This window comes from Carassius gibelio, chromosome A2, assembly GCF_023724105.1.
Source record: "Carassius gibelio isolate Cgi1373 ecotype wild population from Czech Republic chromosome A2, carGib1.2-hapl.c, whole genome shotgun sequence".
NCBI lineage: Eukaryota > Metazoa > Chordata > Actinopteri > Cypriniformes > Cyprinidae > Carassius > Carassius gibelio.
In genome coordinates, this window is record NC_068372.1 from 27,332,199 (window position 1) to 27,355,364 (window position 23,166).

A 23,166-nucleotide genomic window follows, 5' to 3' on the forward strand; every position below is an offset into this window, starting at 1 on the left:
AATAAAGCATATTAGATATGTAGTCATTTTCTGAAGAGTTGTGGATCGTGGGAAGGTCTGTGTAATACTGTCTGCAGTAGCTTTGAGCATCAGTCCAGTTTTTGTTCATTTTTATTAGATATGAAGTATTTCCTTTTGAGGAAAAAAATAAACAGTTTGAAGCACTTTATTTGCAGGGTAAACTGCACATTCAGCTTTTTACAAAAACTCACCTGTATAGCATGTAAAATAATATGAATAGCTACAAAGCGTATCATGCCAAACCCCGCCATAAGTAATGACACAATCTTCATTGACATTTGGCTGTCCTGAAGCCCAGTTATAGTACTGAGAAGTTGTGTTTTCTCCATTAGACCAACCCCAGCGTTTCTGTGTTCCCCTCTTCAGTCCAATCCACACTGATCCACTGTATCCAGCATCCACTATATTTACCAGCCTGTACACATCATTCATGCTGTCTACAGTAGCCAGATCAGTGTACTTCGATCTGCAGTAACTCTGAGCCTCTGGCCAAGACATTTTCACATTTATATAGTAATATGGACGAGAAAGAGCAGAACTGCTCCAGAAGAGCCCTGTTAAAATCAACATGTTAAACCATTAATATGTGAACACATCATCATAAATACAGATTATATATGACCACACCAACCTGACAGCAGAAGCAGCACAAACAGACTCCAGTCCATGACTGCTCTTACAGATCCTCTCTGCTGGATTCTAATAAAAGATGATCAAACATATGTTCTGCAGGAAGTTAATACATATGGTATACTGAAAATGTTTTGTGACTTCACACACCTCATATCACCTCGCTACAGTATACAGTGCAGTTTATGCATTCTCTGTATGTTTATACTATTAAGATTTTCAAACTTAAAATAAAACAAAGATTACTGGAGTAAATTTGAAAAGAAAATATTATTTTAATCTTTCTATTCAAAAATATAATGTTTATTCCAATGTGCTACATGTAATATTTTCTTTGTACTTTGTACTACAATTTCTTTGTAATTAATTGTGAAATTGCCACAGATTCCTTCATATTAGCCTGAAACTAAAAGTGAACTACTTTATAAACTCTGTGTAACGATGAGTCAGAGACATTCGGATCCATATGTAGAACTTTTATTAAGAATGGTCAGACAGGCAATAATCAGTAACGGCATCAGGTATGTCAGGGATAACCAGAATCAATAACAGAAACGAGCAGAATGTCAGGGCAGGCAGCAGAGAATCAGAGTCGGTAAAATAATCCAAAGGTCCGGTACGGAAGGAACAAACACATGGAAGACCACTCGGAAATGTCTGACAGGCTAAACAAGACTTCGCAATGTGGCTGCGTGTGAGTGCTGCTTATAAGTGTGTGTAAATGAGGTACAGGTGTGGCAAGGAGATTAGCTGATGAATAAGGTGCAGGTGTGGCAAGGTGATAGTGATGCAGTTGGGAGATGTGGTTGGGTGTGGTGCAACAGATGAGAGGCGCTAGTGTCCAAGTGATAATATGGTGACATCTGGTGGTTGATGGGTGGAATGGTCCTGAGTGGAGTGCCCTCTACTGAAGTTCATGGGCGGTCCATCTAATGATCATGACACTCTGAGTCTGACCCACCAGAACACCCAAAATTATGCTTTTATTAACATTTAAACTTCAGAATGAGATGATAAGGTTCGGTTTGCACTACAATTTGGCTTTATGCCAGTGGAACAAACACACACTCACGCTGACTTTTGCAATTTGAAGATGTGAATAATAAGATATGAATAATTTTCCTATTCAAATAGCTCATATTCATGTCTGCATGTCTCATCTCATCAATGGACAAAACATTAAAAAAAGTAAAACATTAAAAAAAAATTAAAAGTTGTCTTGAAACTCCCTTGATACTTCAAAGACAAAATACTAACATACAAAATAACAGTTCTAACAATCATTTCATTCTCCGTGTCAGTCAATTCCTTGGCACCATTAAGAGAAAGAAATTGTTATCATTATAATTAATACTATTATTACATTATTAATAACTGCGTTGTTGTTTAGGGGAGACCAATAAGTTTAAATGTGGTTGGTTTTAAAAGTCTTTAACATAAATAGGAAACGTGAACATTTTTAATCTCATGAATTAATGTACTCTGGAGATCAAATTTACTTCGACACCCCCCCCACCCTTCTTTTTCTTTTTAAATATTTTAATTCACAATTGTAAACATTACATCTTATAACTGAGCAGCATATTAAAATGATTTTATGAAGGTTTATGTAACACTGAAGACTGGAGTAATGACTGATTTTAAAATGGATTTAAAAAAGGAAAACAATTATTTTAAATTGCACTAATATTTCACAATAGTACTGTTTTTATTGTACATAAACATAAAATCTTAACTATTTCAAACACTTGAATCAATTAAAGAAGACATCATGCTGATTCAGATGCTACCAGATCTGTCATTTAATATCTGTTCACATTCATTTAGTTATTATGGTCAGATATAAAACTCTAATTGCTTACCTCTGATTTTTTTCTTTGTAAATCCTTTATATTTTTACAGAGAGACTTTCAGCAGCTGCTGTCACCTAGGTTATAGACATCTACTTTGCAACTGTCTCTGGTTATTTCAGGTAACCCTGCCCCAAAACGGCAAGTAAAACAAAACAAAATATCTTTGGTCACTTTACATGTTCGTCTCAGCTCTTGGCTACAACAGAATAAGCTGCAATGTGGACCAGAACTTTAACCGTTTAGCCTAAAGAACCCCCAGCCCCTTGCCTATATGTGTACTAGATGTTTCTAGATGTCACACATTAAAACAAGACACATTAACACAATTCTGTTAACAATTGAACTTAAAGAACATTACTGCATTACCTAAAAAGAAAATACTTTTGCTCAAATGCAGATGTAGCAGAATAAGATCATTTGCTTAGTTTTTGACACGACATGAGTAATTTTCATATTCAAATAGCTTATTTTCTTTTTTGATGGCACATCACACTGGTCGAAACTGGCATAAAGCTCATTTTGAAGCTAACTTTTATTTCTTTACATGGAATCATAAGTTTAGGTGAAGTCTTTTTTGTTATTTGTAATTATAAAATAATGTAATGTAATGGTTGATCAAAAGTCAACAAATAAGTTGTGAAGCAAGTGGATTATATTGTAAAAAGATTTGAAAAAAAAAGTAAAACCTTCTTGATTTCGAAGAATAAACAAGGACAAAGGATTTCATTGACTGAGTTGTACTGGAAGTACTTAAGAGGATAAGAAAAAATATATGCAATATAAATATGCTTCCAATGAAGAGACTGTAAAGAAAGAACAAAGTTAGGTCGGATTACAGGTTCAGTTGGTGGAGTTGGAGGAGGGAGTTAACTGCAAGCAGCGATGCGATGGAGATACACTGAAGAATGGGAATTTAAATACCGCATGTGATAGGTGTCAAGACTGGATTGGTACAAGTCAGGAACAGCTGACTGTTGGCTGGAACTAAAGTGGCCTGACTGAACTAATGCAATGCTGAATATCCCTACAGGCAGAGAGCACCGTTGAATCACATTCAAACCGCTGACCTAAAATCACCTGATTTGAAGCAGATCAATCAAACGGGATTAGTTGTTATATTATGTGTAAGTAAATACATTTTTACTTCAGGTGTTATTTGCATTGTTTATGGTCTTTTTGGGCAGGATAGGCAATATATTTAAACCATCTAGGTGGACGACACAAGTAACGATCCAACACAAAATATAGAGTATTTCTTTATGAACATAATTATTCAGGAATTAATAAACATAAATGTATTAGTTTCAGAAATGGATATAAATATAGATAGATATGGATTTACAATGAATAATTCAATAGCCTCTGTTAATATTGCTCTATAATGAAATGAAAATCTTAACTCACTATCTTAGAAATAAATGTATGTCTTTAAATCCATACTGTAGTAATATAGTCAGTTATTTCTCTGAATAAATGATGACGTGTTTATTTGTAATGTCCTGATTGAACAATATCTATTTCAGACTGTCCAAGATCACACAAATATGTTTACTAGCATATCTGGGGATCATTCACTAGCATTTCCAAGTTGTTTACTAAATTAATAATTAATTTAACCGTCGTTTAAACCATTACATGCTTCAAAATTCGTGATTTTAATGTAATCATTGTTAGCTACTGTATGAATAAAAACACTATAACTAAATTATATAAACAATGAATAACTGTACAAGGCAAATAAAGGTATACAAAGAATAAATCTTTCTGCAGATTTCAGAATGAGTATTTTGTTGTTTGTTATAAAAATGTTGAGGTTGTGACCGCCTGATGTCATGTTCATGATGTTCTCTACTGTAATTAATGAATATAGCTTTTTAATAAGTAGGGGAAATTCCCAACATTAAAAAAATTACTGTTTACATGCCTAGGGTGTTTGCATTGTAATAATCTACAGAGATACTTCAGATTTAAAAACTCTGACTGATGTTTTCTCATTAAAATCATACAATTTTCTATTAATTCAATAGATGTTTTCACACACTAGTGATTACCAATATGGTGGCGTGGTGGCTTCACCTTCATGACGTCATGAGCAATCCAGTTCTATATTATATATCAGTGGTTTTTGCTTTAACCCTGACATGGTCTGGGCCAACACTGGAGCAAATTCTGGGGCCTGAGCCAACACTAGAGCGGAAAACTAAAACTTTTTAAACAACGTTACTGTTTCGGTCTGTTGTTCTGTCACATTAGTGGGGGTGAAGAGATTTCTTCAACATTGAATTTTAATTTAAAGACATGGAAAACACAGAAACTCACAGAAGACACAGGCACTCAAAACTGGAACACTATAGGCTATATACAGGACTTGAAGAGGACGAGTAACATATGGGACTAATGAAACAACATAGGAAACACCTGGGGCAAATTAACACAATGTGGGGGACAGAAACTGGGTCACAGAAAGAAAAACAAACACAGATCAAAGTCTGACAATATGCATAAAGTACATCTCAAAATCTTCTATGCATGTACTAGAACAGAATTACTATAAAAAAATCACAGTGAATTTAAACTACAGTATTAAAACGAAAATTTAGTCAATGGAATTAAAGGAAAAATAATTGAATTAAATTGGTAGAAAAATAGCCTATAATCTTTTAAGAATGCAAATATTTATATCTAAAGTTACAGATTCATTAATATTGTATTTTATCATTAATATTGTATTGTACTACTAATACTACTATTTTCCAGTTGGTAAAACAACATTCATTTTTTTTTTTACAACTGTGTTTAAGTTTTAAAAATATGTCACAGATGCCTTTTACATTTATTATCTAAATTCACCACATGGTTATTTTCCTGATAAAACACCTCTCCACCTTCCCCCTTTCTCCAGCTTATTTTGCTCTCACTTTCCAACCTCATGTTCTTCAGCTTTTCACTTATCTGGAAGACCAGTAAGAAAGAATCAAATCTGAAAAATAACAACAAAACCAGCAATAATAATGATTATGATGATGAAATGATTGGTGCTTGTTGGGTTTAAGGTAATTTAATTTTAATTTAAGTTAATTTAATACATTCTTCTTCAGCCGTTTCACTGATGTGCATAAACTTGGCAAACTGTTGTTGCACCAGAATTTGATACTAAATACTGTTTAAGAAAGATACAAACCTCATTCAGAATAGCCGTCTGTAGTGAAGGATCACTCAACATGCATTTTCCATCACAGGTCACTTTCAGTCTCACAATTTGTTTTCTCTTGTCATCTAGAGAAATACATGATAGTCATGAAGTCATGCTCAAAATGAAGGAAAATGTCTGTGATCTTCAAACCTCTTGTTTGAATCATTTAATTCTGTTAACTGGGGGAAACTCACCTCCATAGCAGACAAAAGGCTGCTGTAGATCACAGCTCTGTTGAAACCATTTCCCAGAATCGGTTGTTGACATGCCAACACAATTATCAAAACTCATGGATGGCTGGTTTGCTGCCCAGTGTTTGAATCTCAGTTCCCAGGAACAGACCAATCCAGATGCACCATCCAGATAAAATAATCTTATTTATCTGGTTATTTTTCTTATAGTTGTGGATTGTGGGCAGGTCTGTGTAATGCTGTCTGCAGTAGCTCCGAGCGTCTGTCCAGATTTTAGCAGTTGATACCATAATGTATGAATCGTTTTCTATTGAGGGACAAGGCATCAAGTCTCAGCTCTTATTTTTTTGTTAAACGGCACAGTTATAAATTTAAAAGAACAGGGATCTCACCATAGCAAACAAAATATCGCTTATAGCTACATAACATATCATGCCAAACACCAGAAAAAGTAGCTACAAATCTCCACCATCTGGCTGTCCCGAAGCCCAGTTATAGTACTGAGAAGATGTGTTTTCTCCATTAGACCAACCCCAATGTTTCTGTGTCCCCCTCTTCAGTCCAATCCACACTGATCCACTGTATCCAGCATCCACTATATTTATCATCTTGTTCACATCATCCATGCTGTCTACAGTAGCCAGATCAGTGAATCTCTCTCTGCAGTAACTCTGAGCCTCTGGCCACGACATTCTCACATTTATATAGTGATACTGACGAGAAAGAGCAGAACTGCTCCAGAAGAGCCCTGTTAAAATCAACATGTTAAACCATCTATATGTGAACACATCATCATAAATACAGATTACAAATGACCACACCAACCTGACAGCAGAAGCAGCACAAACAGACTCCCGTCCATGACTGCTCACATAGATCCTCACTTTTGTATTCTGAGAGATAATCAAACACATTTCCAATGTTCTGTATCACAATTTTTGAGTAGTGTAATGAATGACTTTAAAGCTTACACTGCACATATGCAGTGGCTGTGTGTAGGCAAGTAGCCTAAGTTCCTGTTTAGGCAAACATTTTTTAAAACATAAACTTGCTATTCTGAGAACTGGACTTTAAAACTCACAATTTGTGAGTTTATATCACACAAGAAAAAATAGAACACATTGGCTAATGTGTTGCTACCAAGTTTTCTGCACCATTTAACATTTTATTAGATTAAAAGATCATAGATTTCCCCCCACACCAAATTACACTTCTGCTAACATTTACACTTAAGAATTAATTAACATAATGAGACGAGGTTCAGTCTGCACCAGACATGTTATGTTCTCTCAAAGCAAATGCATTTGTTTAAAACACACACACACAGACACACACACACACACACACTGCTGGTCTGCTGGTTTGAGCTGGTCATGTGCTGGTCCTAAGCAACGAACTCCTGCTCAGGACCAGTTTGGGAGCAGCGAATGACCAGCTTAACCTCAACCAGCAGACATGCTTCAAAACCTAACTAGCATATGCTGTTTTTTTTTTTTCAAATGGGTACACACCACAGCCACTTTATTAGGTACACCTTTTCAATTGCTTGGTAACCCAAATTGCTATCAGCCAATCACATTGCAGCAACTCAATGTCTTTAGGCATCCAGATGTGGTGAAGATGACTTGAAGTTCAAACCGAGCATCAGAATGGGGAAGAAACCCTTACGAAAGGAAAATATATTTACCAATATATTTCTTAAAATATATTGTGATAGATTGTAATATATTATTTTTCCCTTTTTATTTTCTAATATATTATATATTTGAATACATTTAATAATATATTGATGATACAATATATTATACAATATATTGCAAAATATACAAATGATTGCCGCTTTCAATATATTGCAATATATTGGAAAAAATAAATATTAAATCCCATATATAAGAATATATGCCTAATATATTACATGATATTTTCCAATATACTGCAATATATTTTTCTTTCATAAGGGAAGGGGATTTAAGTGACTTTGAACATGGAATGGTTGTTGGTGCCAGACGGGCTGCTTTGAGAATATCAAAAACTGCTGATCTAATGATCTGATCATGCACAACCATCTCAAGGGTTTACACGAGAATGGTCCGAAAAAAAAAAAATATCCATTGAGCGGCAGTTGTTTGGATAAAAATGTTCTGTTGATGTGAGGTCAGAGGAGAATGGGCAGACTGGTTAGAGATGATAGAAAGGCAACAGTAACTCAAATAACCACTTGTTAGAACCAAGCTATGCAGAATACCATCTCTGAACACAAAACACATCGAACCCTGAAACAGATGGGCTACAGCAGCAGAAGACCACACCGGGTGTTGCTCCTGTCAGCTAAGAACAGGAGATGCAGGCTACAATTCGCACAGGCTCACCAAAAACGTTGTCTGGTCAGGTCAGAATTTGACGTAAAATAACAAGCTTTGATCCATCCTGTCTTGTCTCAACGGTTCAGGCTGCTGCTGGTGGTGTAATGGTGTGGGTGATATTTTCTTAGCACACTTTGGGCCCTTTAGTACCAATTGAGCATCGTTTAAATGCCACATCCTACCTGAGTATTGTTGCTGACAATGTTCATCCCTTTATGACTACATTTTATCCATCTTCTGATGGCTACTTCCAGCAGGATAATGCACCGTGTAACAAAGCTCAGTTAATCTCAGATTGGTTTCTTAAACATGACAATGAGTTCACTTTAATCAAATGGCCTCAACAGTCACCAGATCTCAATCCAATAGAACAGCTTTGGGATGTGGTGGAACAGGACATTTACATCATGGATGTGCAACCGACAAATCTGCATCAATGCGTGATGCTATCATGTCAACATGGACCAAAATCTCTGAGGATGTTTCCAACCCCTTGTTGAATTTATTCCATGAAGAATTAAGGCAGTTCTGGAAGCAAAAGGGGGTCCAACCCGTTACTTGCAAGGTGTGCCCAATGGTTTTTTCAATTGTTTACACGCAATTTTGAAAACGGAGTTCTTTTTGTCAAAATATAAGTCACAATTATCCAAACACCACAATCAATTAGCAAAATTCTTAGATTGTTCGCAAATGATACACTTCAGTCAAAACATATACACATATTTGTGAAAATGCTATTTGTTTTCATTTAACCAACACCGTCATCAATGATCATACTCTATTGCAGCCAGTTTCACACTGCTGTGATAAATAAAAAACACATTTGTAAAAAACAAACAAAAAAACAATAGATTTTTGGCCAGACATTCTTACTGTATGTAAGAGATAATTTAGGTGACAAAAAAATTGTGAGAAACTCACAACATTATTCATGATATGTTTTGAGATATAAGGAGAATGTAGACAAATACTGTAGGCCTACTATAACCTTACCAAGCACTCCACAACACTTGATGCTGCAGACTGAATATTTCAAGTATTTATTTCAATACTTACAGTATTTATTACCATAATCAGTTACAGTAATCAACCAATAATGATATCAATTACTGTAAAGAAAAAAAATCTATAGACAAATAAAAGTTACTGCATGAATTACAGTACATACACTTTGACTCTGAAGAAAAGTAAAAGTAAACAGAAATGAAAGAAAACTACTGTAAAAGCAACAAGAATACTGTAACTATCCGTCTCTCAGTCTGGCTGGATCAGGCCATAAGATTTCATCCACATCACAGGCTATGTCTTCATTGGCAAGGCACCGTTGGAAGAAACGCCTTGTGTGACGAATCCACCCCTGCACTGAAGCTGCTTCAATAAGATCACATGCCTGTTCCATGGCCTGAATGTGGGGCAAACGGTCATAAGGCCGTATGTCATACACCTTCCACCGCCACGCTGAAAAAATTTCTTCTATAGGATTCAGGAAGGGGGAGTATGGGGGAAAGGTGATCATGGAACCAGTTCTGGACCAGAGCAGCCCGATGAAATGAGACATTGTCCCAAACGACAATGTACCGCATCTGGTCCACTTGGTGTAATGCTGTGACAATCTCATGCAATCGGTCAAGAAATGCAAGTATCATTTATCATTATGAGCGGTGCACGATACCACACCATAGTCAGATGAACAATGCATACCTCCACATACTCATTGCACAGATGTTTCACGCTCTCTGAATTTCTTTCAAATGGTACCAGATACAGTTGCTTCATGTATATTTGATTTTTCTTTAGGATTCGACCTAATGTTGACAGAGAGACTCGTTGGTTGTTGTTGAAAATATTGTCATCATTGATGTTATTGGCTTGGATTTCTCGTAGCCTGATACAATTATTGGCCAAAAGCATGTTCACAATGGCGGCCTCTTGTGCACGACTAAACATAAGGCCCCTTCCACCTTGGTGTCCTCGACCCTCAATCCTATGTAAAAAATAAATAAATAAAAATAACAGTATTTCTGCTGAGATTTGGTTGAACTCTTTGTCCAGGTTCCATCAGTGTCAGTCCATGGTTGATAACAGTCAAAAAGTGTTGCACGGATTTCGAGTCAAATTTGGTCCTCGTCTTCTTTGTTCAGGTTCTATCATCTCTTCAAGTCCTTCTCTACCTCTTCCTCTACCTAGGTGTCTTCCTCTACCTCCTTCTCTTCCTCTACCTCCTTCTCCTCTTCCTATGCCTCTTCCTCTACCTTCTTCTCCTCTACCTATGCCTCTTCCTCTACCTCCTTCCCCTTTTCCTCTACCGCCTTCATCTCCTCTTTGAGCTTCTTCATCTTCTATCTCCTTCCATTTTTGTTGAAGACAGGTGAACTCACCTGCTGCCTTTTATAGCACACCTGAGTGCTGCGTTTTCAAATTAGCACATGTGTGCTTCCACACCTGATAGATGTGTTTGTTCATTAGTGTGGTAAATGGCAATCTGGTGCTTTGCAATTACAAGGAAGTAACCTCACAATCCTTATCCGTTTCTAAGGTGTGAAAATGTGTGTAGAGTTTTACAAATCACTGTGTGTAATGTTTAGCAAAAAGGGTGAAGCAGACATTGTGTGTAATGTTGTGCAAATCTTTGGAGGTGTTTTGCTCATTGGAGTAAAATTTTGCTAATTGTGTGGAAATTTTAATTTGAGTGTGTAAACAATCGTAAAAAACTGTAAAGTGGCTAGTCATTGTACATATATATATATGTTGAGCCTACATATTTACCAGTATGAACATTATGATCAATATATCCGATATATCAATGAAGGCAGCATAACAAACAATGATGGTTCTACCTTTATGGTTATGAAATAAACTAATAATTTGTATGAAAAAAATATTACTACAAGCAAAAGTAAATGGAAGTAAGTTATTGTATTACAGTAGTCATTTCAAAATAAGATCAAAATGTTTTATTTTTATTTTGGGAATAACATACACAGTATGACTCTAATGAAAATCTAATTTATTATGAGAAAGAAATCATCATGGTAAATAAAATGTGACCCTGGACCTGGTCTTAAGTGTCAGTTTTGCAAAATTGAGATTTATACATCATCTGAAAGCTGAATACATAAGCTTTACATTGATATATGGTTGATGTATGATGTATTTATTAGAATCAGACAATATTTGTCAGAGATACAACTTTTTTGAAAATCTGGATTCTGAGAGTGCAAAAAATTCCAAATAGAAAATTGCCTTTGAAGCTGTCCAAATAAATTCTTAGCAATGCATATTACCAATAAATAAAAAAGTTTTAATGTTTTTACAGTAGGAAATTTACAAAATATCTTCATGGAACATGATCTTTACTAAATGCTCTAATGATTTTTGGCATAAACAAAATGTATAATTTTGAACCATACAATATTTTTTTTGGCTATTGCTAAAAAATATACCTCAGCGACTTAAGACTGGTTTTTGAAGGTCCAGGGTCACAAATGTAGTTATTGATGTAGAACATCAAAATCAATTGTAATAAATATATTAAACAATGACCATATATCCATTATAATTTTTTCAAACAATGGGTACTACTACTACTACTACTACTACTACTACTTCCAAGTTCCTCCAAACAATATAGTTAAAGGGGTCATGATGTGATTTCAAGTTTTCCATTTTCCTAGTACTGTTACAAGCACTTGGTGCAAAAAGAAGATCTGTAAAGTTACAAAAACTTAAGTCTCAAACCCAAAGAGATATTTTTTATAAAAGTTAAGACTCGTCTATGCCCTCCTAAAATGCCTAGTTAAGACACAACCCCACATGTCAACGTCACTTTGTGGAAAGATTTGCGTAATGCCACCCAATCTGAGCACACCTTGCTTTTTAGAACGATGGACTTTGTAAAAAATGACACTTTTCAATTAGCCAGTGCAATAATATATATATTATATATAATATATATAACAATAATGTATATATTATGGAAATTAATGTGTTTTTTAACCTTAAACAGCATAAACACATTTCAATAAACCAAATGCACACAATAGTGTTCTTTTCAGCAACATCACATGACCCCTTTAAATCTGTTTCAAAAGTTAAAATAAGTACATTGACGATTACTGCTTATTACAATGATCATTTGAATAGGCTTTATGTTTGCTCTCCAGATGAAACACCTCTTCATCTTTCCTCTGAATCCAGCTCATTTTGTTACTTTCCAGCCCCATGCTCTTCAACTTGTCACTTATCTGAAAAACCAGCAAGAAAAAAATCAAACAAAACTATGTCCTACTTATAGGCTACACAAATACATATACATATATATGCATACACACATAGATATACATACCACATTTAGAAAGGCAGTCTGTAGTGAAGGATCATTCAATGTGCATTTTCCATTACAGGACAATTTCAACCGTACAACCTGTTTTCTAATTAACTTGTCATCTAGAGAAACGCAGGGTTAAAGAAAACATAGAAAATTAATAAATTAATAAAATCATATAATCACAGTTGTTTTTAATCTCTGTTTAAAAATACCACCAAAACTTACCTCCATAGCAGATAAAAGGCTGCTTTAGATCACAGCTGTATTGAGACCATCTCCCAGAATTGGTTCTTGACATGCCAGCACAGTTAGTAGGCGCTAAACTCTGTAATGGTTGATCTGCTGCCCAGTATCTAAAACTGAGTTTCGTTTGATCAGACCACTGCCAAGAGTCCAGAAACAGACCGATCCAGAGCGATGATTCATTACTGATCAGATTCTGCTGCTCTGGGCTGCTGATACTCGCCAGATCAGTGTGTTGTTGTCTGCAGTAACTCTGAGCATCTCTCCATGTCATAGCAGTCTTATTAATAATAAAACCAGTGCTATCTGTTCAGAAACACAAGATAAGGACCAGCCCTCAGTAAAGAATCGGCTAAAGTGGAAAAACAAACTCAAACTAAGAGGACTCACCATTGAAACACACAAATGGGAGAGCAGTGCTGCAGCTCTCATCATACCAGCTTCCATTAAAACTCCTCACACACTCCCCATCACCACTCGGTTCTCCTGGATACCACATACTGTACTGGGAGATTGCACCTTCTCCCATAGACCAGACCCAGAGATCTTCTGTCCCAGCACTGAGACCTATCCATACTGAACCACTGTATCCAGGATCCACTGTATTTACTAGCTTGTTCACATTAGACATGTTGTCAGCAGAGGCCAGATCATAGAATCTCGCTCTGCAGTAACTCTGAGCATCTTGCCAAGTCATAATTTTATTCATATACTGGTATGCGCGGTAAGGAGACTTGGGCCCTATAACAAATTGAGATGACAAACAGGAATGTAAGAATCATAAATACTTTTATGGTGATACAATCATGATTAAATATTTTAGCTTTTTTGCTTTTCAATGAGTGTTTACATTTTACAGTAAAAAAAAAAAAAAAACTTGATTGGTATCAGAGTATAATGTGCACATAAACACATTCATAGTTAAAAGCACAAAAGACAGAAAATGGAGAAACAATATCTCATCTCTTTTGTTTAAAGAAATCCTCACATCCATGGCAGATAAAAGGACGCTTTAGATCACAGCTTGAACGAATCCATTTTCCAGAAACAGTTGTTGACATGCCAACACAGTCACCAGATCCTGAACTCTGGGATGGTTGACCCGCTGCCCAGTGTCTGAAGAAGTTGCTCCATTTGTCAGACCATTCCCAAGAGTCCTGGAACAGACCAATCCAAATCCATGCTGACGATGGAACAATACTTCTGAGCTGATTCTGTTCCTGAGAGTTGTGGATGGTGGCCAGATCTATGTAATGCTGTCTGCAGTAGCTCTGAGCGTCCATCCAGTTCTTCCACATCTCTACCAAGATGTAATTAGTGCCTTTTATCAAAAGAGAAAAAATAAGAATATGGTCTCATCTCTTTTTCTCAGCTGAACTGAATATGAGTTACTGAATATAGTAACTTACCATTGTAGCACACAAAGTAAATCGGATATGAGCACTGGTAAGAACGCCAAATTCCATGGGCAAGAAAAGCGCATTCGTTTAGGTTGTTCGGTTGTCCTGCCTCCCAGGCACTGTACTGTGCAAGTGTATCTTCTCCCTGAGACCACCCCCAGCGTTTCTGTGTCCCCCTCTTCAGTCCTATCCACACTGATCCACTGTATCCAGCATCCACTATATTTATCAGCTGGCTTGCATCACTCATGCGGTCTATAAAAGCCAGGTCAGTGTGCTTCGCTCTGCAGTAACTCTGAGCCTCTGGCCACGACATTCTGGCATTTATATAGTAGTACATACGAGAAAGACCGGAAGTGGTCTTAAAGAGACCTGTGAAAGTATTTATATTGCTGTTTGTTTCTATGAAGCATATGCATTCACATGTACATTAAAACCATTACAAATGACCACACCAACCTGACAGCAGAAGCAGCACAAACAGACTCCCGTCCATGATTGTGGATCCTCTCTGATGTTTTCTAAGAAGAGATAATCAAATATACTGTAGATTTTCTATCATAAATAAAAGTGAATACACATGGTGCACTCCAAATTTATTGCAACTTCACATATTTTTTCGGGTGGGGATAACTATTCCTGTACTTTACATGTACATTTTATTTATTCATTTCCCGGATACTTTTATCCAAAGCATTTTTATTGTATTCAAGGTATAATATACATTTTATCTTTTCACGCTGTCCCTCAAATCAGTGAAATTCATTTTGTTGTAAGTGACATGCTGTTTTTGCTTCAGGAACACAAATGTACTTTTACTAACACGCACTTGAGTATCAGATATAATGAGTATCCGAATGAGATTAGGAGATTCAGTCTGCACCATAACATACTGTAATATATTATCTGAAAGCATGTCTTAAATGTTTACTCTTTACCTTAAAAACTATTTTGCACTGAATGCTTTTGCCCTCAAGTCAAACATAATACAATCATACGCCTATTTTTGTGTAAGTACATAGTAGTTAAGGCCACTTAATATAAAGTGGGTCCAAAAAAACTATACATATTGTATAACCATCTTCAGAACATCTAAAATACATTTTTTTGTAATTTGGATATTCTGTAGAGGACATTATATTTTTGTGAACTTCTCTGAGACCGGACTCATTTTCAAATTGCTTGTCCTAAATGAACATCTCAGAACAACTTTGTTGGGGTTTGAAAGCAGAATATGATTTTCTGTTTCGAGAATTGCATCAGTTTCATACATGTCCACTGTTGAGGACACCAGGACATAGTTCATGCTTATCAGGCATTTCAGTGATTCATAAGTAAATTGAGAAATAAACCATGTATTCATATTTCTATAAAATATAATGAAAATGTAACTATCATTATTATAATTCTTTTTTCATTACAAGTTGCCCAAGGAACAAATGAGAGACAATAAATAAATACATTGATTATAATAGGAAAACCGATTTTGGCCATTTATAAAAAACATATTGTGTAAAGTAAAACAGTAAATCAATCATGTTCTAATATCTTTAATACCATAGTTGAGAATATTTATACAAATCTTTGTGCAGAAGAGATCTTTGGTTCAAGTTGAAGTTTCCTGCAGATGTCAAAGTCCTGAAAACTCTTATTTCCATTAGATGCCTATTAAATGCAGGTGCTAGTATGCATACAAAATGCAAAATAAACATATTCTCTAAATTATTATTCGCAACATTATTCTCATATCTGTATTAAATACAATGTTCTAAGGACATAAACATTTAGGCAAATTTTTACATTTGCCTGACTATTTTTTCCTTAGCTTGTTCTATTTATATATATAAATATTGTTTTGGTATAGAATCTTGTTTTTATTTTCTTATTAACCGAAAGCTGTTGCCCTCTACATAGGACATAGAAAAAAAAAAAAAAAAACATTTGTTTCTAACGCTCGAAACAATGTAATTATGTAAAAAAGACAAAATTTACCAGTCAAATCCATTCAAAAAATAGTAACAACTATCATTAAATGTTTAACCTTTGGATTCAGAATGAAATAAATTAATCATTTTAATTTACAAAACAAATATAATAGGAAACAAATATAAAAATATGCGAAAGGCTGGTGTTAACGTGGCAAATGTAGTCCTATTCCATGCAATTATTATAGGTCCAACAGGGGTTGCAATATATATATATATATATATATATATATATATATATATATATATATATATATATATATATATATATATATATATATATATTTAGCTTGTTTGGATATTAAATAAAGTATATGTAAGAACCTGCTCTTTCAGATCTGTCATGTTAATATAAGTACATACAATAATGGACAGACATAAAAATCCGTACCTTAATTTTTCCTGCAAGTCCTCAGTTTTTACACAGAAACTTCTACAGTAGCTTATTCATAGTTGGCTAGAATTATAATGTTATAATTCACTCAAGTTGAAACACTATATCCAATTCATTTATGATAAACCCACCTCTAAACGGCAAGTAAAACCTGGTTGGTCACTACATACTGATAAGTCTAAGTGGGCGGTTCTTGAGCAAAACAGAATAAGCTGCAACTTTGGACCAGGTCTTTAGCCATTTAATCGAACAAATCAATATATATACATTTAGCAGATAATAGTAATACTTCATATTAGCCTGGAACTGAAAATGAACTATTATAAAGACCTCTGAGGTGAATGACATGAGGTCTGACTTAACTGAAAACCCTAATTTTCCCCCTGAAACCCCTAATTTTCACTTCTATTAAAAATTTATATTAAATTATATTCACTTTTATTATGTAGTTCAGAATGAGATGGTGAGCTTCATAATGAACCATAACATGTTATATACTCTGAAAACAAATAACTAAAATGTTTACCTGTCACCCTAAAGAACACTTACCAATTTTGCATTTGCCCACTGACATGTAAAGCACAACACAAATATATGTAGATTTTTGTGAAGAAAGAACAAGTAATTTTCATATTCAGATGGGCATTGTATTTTGCTTGTCTTTAAGATATGTTAACATCAGAATGAATCAAAACAGAAACGGAAAAATGGAAATAAATCACAAGGTCTGGGGACAATGAAAATCAACTTCATGAAGAAGCCTCACCATGTTTGCTCAACAGAGCAGGGTCTTACATATTCTACTCCGGAAAAAAAAATCTAAGATGATAAAAAAACACCACCTTAATTGCAAAGATGACCCAACAACACTTGCCTTCATTCAGACACCTGTCTGTCTGGTTTGGGTCTTTACTAGAATCACACAAATTTAAATCCCATCACCTTAACCTACACTGTACATCTTTAAAATGTTTTAATCGTATCCATGAATAAATGCAGGATAATAATCATAATTTAAACATACTGCAGCAAAGGATTATATCACATTTTAACGTGATGCCAAGCAGTGCATCATTTTCATAATCAAATTGCATTTCCACTTAGGATCTTTGCACGTTGTACCACATTACTTCACACGCACTGGTCACTTGAATAAAAAAAAAAATAATTCTAGTGCTATCATAACATTACATAAAACGTCTTGTCTTAATGATACACAGCATCTCTCTTATTATATATATATATATTATGCTGTAACTTATTAAATAACAATCCTAAAGTCACATTTAACAAGTGACACCTCTTTTAACCATTTTGAAAAACAAGGCTTAAAGGCATACTCTACCCCAAAATGAAAATTGTAACATTAAACACTTACCCCCATGTTGTTCGAAACCCGTAAAAGCTTTGTTCATCTTTGGAACACAATTTAAAATATTTTGGATGAAAACCAATGATGCGCTGCAAGGATGCACTGTTTTCTTTCAAAAGAAGTGTATTTTTGGTTGCCAGGGCAAGACAACCCTGCACAGATTACCAAAAAAAAAAAAAAAACAGCATTAAGGGACCAGTGGATGGAGTTTATTTTTACAGAGCATCAACGGAGTTGTGCAAGTGTTTTTGTTTGTTCCCTGCGAAGATGCTTGTTTTACAAACAAGGCCCAGTTTGACGCCGGATTTGTATATCATTTATTTCTTAAGGATAATGCAGTCCCAACAAAAAAGGGTCACGATTGTGTGTTGGAACCGCAGGCAGTGAGTAAAACTGCTTCAAATATCTCTGTGTTGTTAGCTTAGCTATCGGCGCGTAAGCACATCAAGTAAACAACATGCAATGTTGTCATCAAACTGCACTTTCCACATGTACAGCTTAAAAAAAAAAAAAAAAAAAAGACGACATAAAGTGGAACTTAGTCATTTTCCAAAACCGCTAAGCAAATATATACAGTTTCAATACATACCACATAGAGATGTCGTTGCTGATGCTGCTCTTGTTAAATTTCAGCCTCTGGATCTGATTCTGGATAATAAATATACGGCTGAATCTGACTGTTAGCCATGGTTTGTTTTGGATTATGTTTTTTTCCTCACGGTAATGTCACAGCTTCCAAACGCTCTTAACGCAAAAGCTTACTCGCGCTCGTGATTCTTTAGCTCCGCCCACACGTCATGCCTCCAGGCGCTCGTGTTTTTACGGGAAAAATCGGTACAGACTATCTTTCTCTTATAAATATAATAAAACTAAACTTGAAGTTATGAAGGATGCAGTACTACTCTATAGGTACTCAAGATTAACAGGATATTGAGGGAAAACGAGCATTTCACCCCCCCTTTAAGTAATATGTTTCATTATGATTAGGGTTTTGATATCCCCACCAAAGTTTGAGGCCTGTGAGAGGTCTGTGTAGCACAGTGTTACAGTAAGGGTGTATGCTTACATAAGAATAAAGCGCTCGAGGAGGATCTTGATCAAATGAGGAGTTTACTGAACATCGAAGCAGAATAACAGACAATATCTTAACTTACAATAACTTACAAATATCAGGTTATCAATCACGGATGAGGAAGAACAGAACAGACAGGGTATTTAAACACACAGGAGGTAATCAGGGAACTGGAGACAGGTGGGGAATAATCAATTAACAAAACAAGAACAGGAAGAAGACCAAATAAGGAAACAGAAAGTTCATAAACGTAACAGTTCGCCCCCTCCCGGAACGGTGGGTCCTCGCACCACAAGAGAAATACCAGTGGAGGGAGGGTGGGGGTTCTGGAGGCAGGCGTGGGGCAGGCAAGGGGCAGGCGAAGAGGGAACAAGGAGCAAGGAACCAGGGTGGAGTGGATGGAGGGAGGAGCCAGGGAGGAGCCCGGAGCAGGAGGAGCCAGATGGTCCTCCAGAGACCAGCCAGTATGGAGATCCACGGTGAAGTCGACGGTGGGAGGAGCCATGGTGGAGGAGGAGCCGATGTCACCAGGGGGACGACAGACGGAGACTGCATGTGGGTGAGGAGCCCAAGATGAATCAGCGCAGCCGCAGAGCCAGGGTGAAGCCGAGGATCTGGAGGGTCAAGGCGGAGCAGAAGTATCAGGCGACCAAGGCGGCCACGGTGGAGACAAGGGAGCTAAGAGCCAAGGCGGAGCCGCTGGGTTGAAGGACCGAGGAGGAGTCCAGGGCTCGGAGGCTGGAGGCGGAGACAGGGAATTCACATGCCAAGGTGGAGCTGGAGACTGGCAGTCCAGATGGCGCGGACTGAGGGTGAGCTGCGGGACTGACTGGCACCAGCAGAGATGAGGTCGAGGAACTGGCTGGTCTAGGAGGAGAAGAGAGAGGGAGGATGGGAGGAAACACAGGAGGAACAGGGCTGGACGGAACCAGCGGAAGTGGAGCAGAGGAACTGGCAGGTCTAGGAGGAGGTGGGAGAGGGAGGCTCAGAGGAAGACAATCGGTAAGACAATACGTCAATACGTCTTGTATTATTATTATTATTTTTATTTTTTCTAAAATCCTGTCAAATGTGCACAAACTACTAGCTACTACTAAATATTGTAGAAACATAATTTTCTGTAAAGTTGCTTTGTAATGATTTGTTTTGTAAAAAGCGCTATACAAATAAACTTGAATTAAAAAATTAATTTGAATTGAAATACAGGAAACACAGGAAATTCAAGGCTGGGCGGAACCAGCGGAGACATAGAAAATTCAGGGCTGGGCGGAACCAGCGGAGACACAGAAAATTCAGGGCTGGGTGGGACCAACGGAGACACAGAAAACTCAGGGCTGGGCGGAACCAGCTGAGAGACAGAAAATTCATGGCTGGGCGGAACCAGCGGAAATAGAGCAGAGGAACTGACTGGAGGAGGTGGGAGTGGAAGACTGAGAGGGTAAACAGGGGGATCAGGGCTGGACGGAACCAGAAGAGAAACAGGGGATTCAGGAATTACCTCCGCTCACTCAGGCCGGTGTAGAAGAAGTTTGAAAGCGAGCAGTCGGGGAAGTGGGTAAGGCATGCCAGATCTAGAAAGTCCCTGGTATGGTCCTCCAGCGAATGGTCCAGTTGCTCCAGGCATAGGAGTTGGACTGCTGGAATCACCATTCCGGTAGAGAAAGGGAAATAAAAAAATGAAAAGAAAGAAAAACGCTGCTAACTAAATTGTTTTGGTCTGTGATTCTGTTACAGTAAGGGTGTATGCTAACATAAGAATAAAGCGCTCGAGGAGGATCTTGATCAAATGAGGAGTTTACTTTAACATCGAAGGAGAATAACAGACAATATCTTAACTTACAATAACTTACAAATATCAGATTATCAATCACGGACGAGGAAGAACAGAACAGACAGGGTATTTAAACACACAGGAGGTAATCAGGGAACTGGAGACTGGTGGGGAATAATCAATTAACAAAACAAGAACACGAAGAAGACCAAATAAGGAAACAGAAAGTTAATAAACGTAACACACAGTGAATAGTGTCAGATAATATACTACTGCAAATCAATTTGTGCTTTACATTGGACATGTTTAATGGAAGTAACAAGCACTTGGAAGGAGTCAAAAATAGAAATGGCCAAAGTTTACTGTTCAGGACTTATTTATAGTGTCATGGCAAAATTCAGTGTAAACAGTACCATCGATTATAATTAGTTTTATTGTCTTTTGACATGTGGTGTAACGCCGCACCACTCAAGTCTGATGTAGACACAGTATTACTGAACTGCAGTGATTGGCTGGGCCGCATGTTCTTAATGTCTTCCTTTGAATTGTAAATCTCAAGGTTCAACCAGGCATATTCCTGTGCCATTTACAACCATGCACTGGATCTCAGTTAATCTTGTACAGTGAAATCTCGGCTGTAGATGGCTGGAAATTAAAATACATGGCTTAGTTCGGATGTCAAAACCAAAATAACACATATTACGTAACAATGAGTTAACAGTCAGGTGCCTCAGCACGTGAAGTTATAACATAATTATGTCTTTGCAAAACATTAACTAATTAAAATATATATATATATGTGTGTGTGTGTGTGTGTTAACCTTTATTTAACCAGGATAATCTCTCTAAGATAAAATTCTCTTTCACAGGAGTTCTGGCCAAGTATAGGCAGCAATTACATTAAAATAAAAACAAATAAAAACATCTGCTCTTCTCCAAGTGACTGCATAATAGATTTCAAATGTTTAATTGATACCAAAGTTTGTCTTTAAAAATTTTTTTGGAGTAAATTTCAATCAAATGGAGCTGCGTACACAAAAGCCCTTTTCCCCAGTTCAGTTCTGGCAAATGGAACAGAACTGAGTTATGTGAGGGCTAAATTATAATGTATAATTAACAACAATGGCAAGATATTTATACTTTCTTTCTAACTCTCAATCGCATTTCCTTGATTTAATTTAATTAACAGCAGTTTGTATTTTACATGATCTATTAATCAGATAGACTCTTTATTAGTTGCTGATGTAGTAATCATTAATGAATGGTGTAGTTCTTTATGAGTCATGCATTAACTTATGATTAGCTCTGCATTAGTTAAGAATAAACTAATGCTTATAAGTGCACCGGTATTGTAAAGTGTTAGCCAAAAACTCATGTGAAACATGAGTCATTCTTTCCTGACAACAGAGCAGAGTTATCTAGCAATTTTGGGCATTTTAAGTTGCTGATGGTGTTGATGTGAAAACAAGAATGTGAAATCATCACTGTAAGTGACATTCTGAGACAACAAATGTTGCTTTGAAATTACTGAAATCTTCATGTGAACACTAGGTGGAAACACCATCTCTGCTACTCAAGCCAGGCAACATATTGCACAGTTTACAATTGTATTCGCCATTTCTTACCAGTAGACTTTTAAGAATTAAGGTTATTCATTGGCATCTTTGACTTCATGAGAAACCTTTAACATCCATGGTATATTTCCATTACACAAGAACTGTTCACTGAAACCTATTTAGGGAACCAAAACTGGTTCCTCTGGTATCCCTGTGAACCCCCCTTTTGGAACCTTATAGATTGAAATTACCTATGTTCAACTTTAAGTTTGTATAACTGTTCAGAATTTGGTCATTACTGTGTAACCTGACATCACATTTATATTACCAAAGTAATTCTGAACAAATTATGCATTCTTTGAAAACACTTACAGTGTTGATGTGTCTGAATGAGTTTGAAGCTACTCAATATGAGAAAAGTGCTAAAGGTGGCAAAAAAGAAGACCACAAAACAGGAAGTCATTCATCATACTTGCAGATAAAACACAGAGCTCTCAAGTGCAGATGTATTTTTTTTTAATATGCCAAAAGATTTTATTACAAAAAGACACCTTGACAACATACTATTTAAAATCATTAACACTGTATACAAATATTATATTATTTTTGAGAATTAAAAAGGATAAGAAAATGTGCTATGACTTTGATGTGTATGATTAAGCAATGGCAAATTTGAACATACAGAAAATGAGAACCATAGTGAAAAACAAAGGGTGCGACGTACATTTAAATACAATACACAGCACATTGAGAAAGCAAAACCTCGGGACTGCCCAAGTTCTCTTCTCAAAGGCT

The 23,166-nt window shown here is 36.3% G+C and overlaps 1 protein-coding gene across 1 annotated transcript; it reads right to left on the reverse strand.

Annotated features, from left to right (window-relative positions):
* Window positions 1-12,363: 12,363 nt before the first annotated feature.
* LOC128022993 (macrophage mannose receptor 1-like) lies at window positions 12,364-14,537 on the reverse strand. Its single transcript, XM_052610635.1, has 6 exons — window positions 14,231-14,537; window positions 13,810-14,142; window positions 13,212-13,562; window positions 12,804-13,127; window positions 12,597-12,697; window positions 12,364-12,495 (listed from the first exon to the last, which is right to left on the reverse strand). The coding sequence occupies exons 1-6, from the start codon at window positions 14,535-14,537 to the stop codon at window positions 12,364-12,366; spliced, it is 1,548 nt and encodes a 515-aa protein (XP_052466595.1).
* Window positions 14,538-23,166: the final 8,629 nt, after the last annotated feature.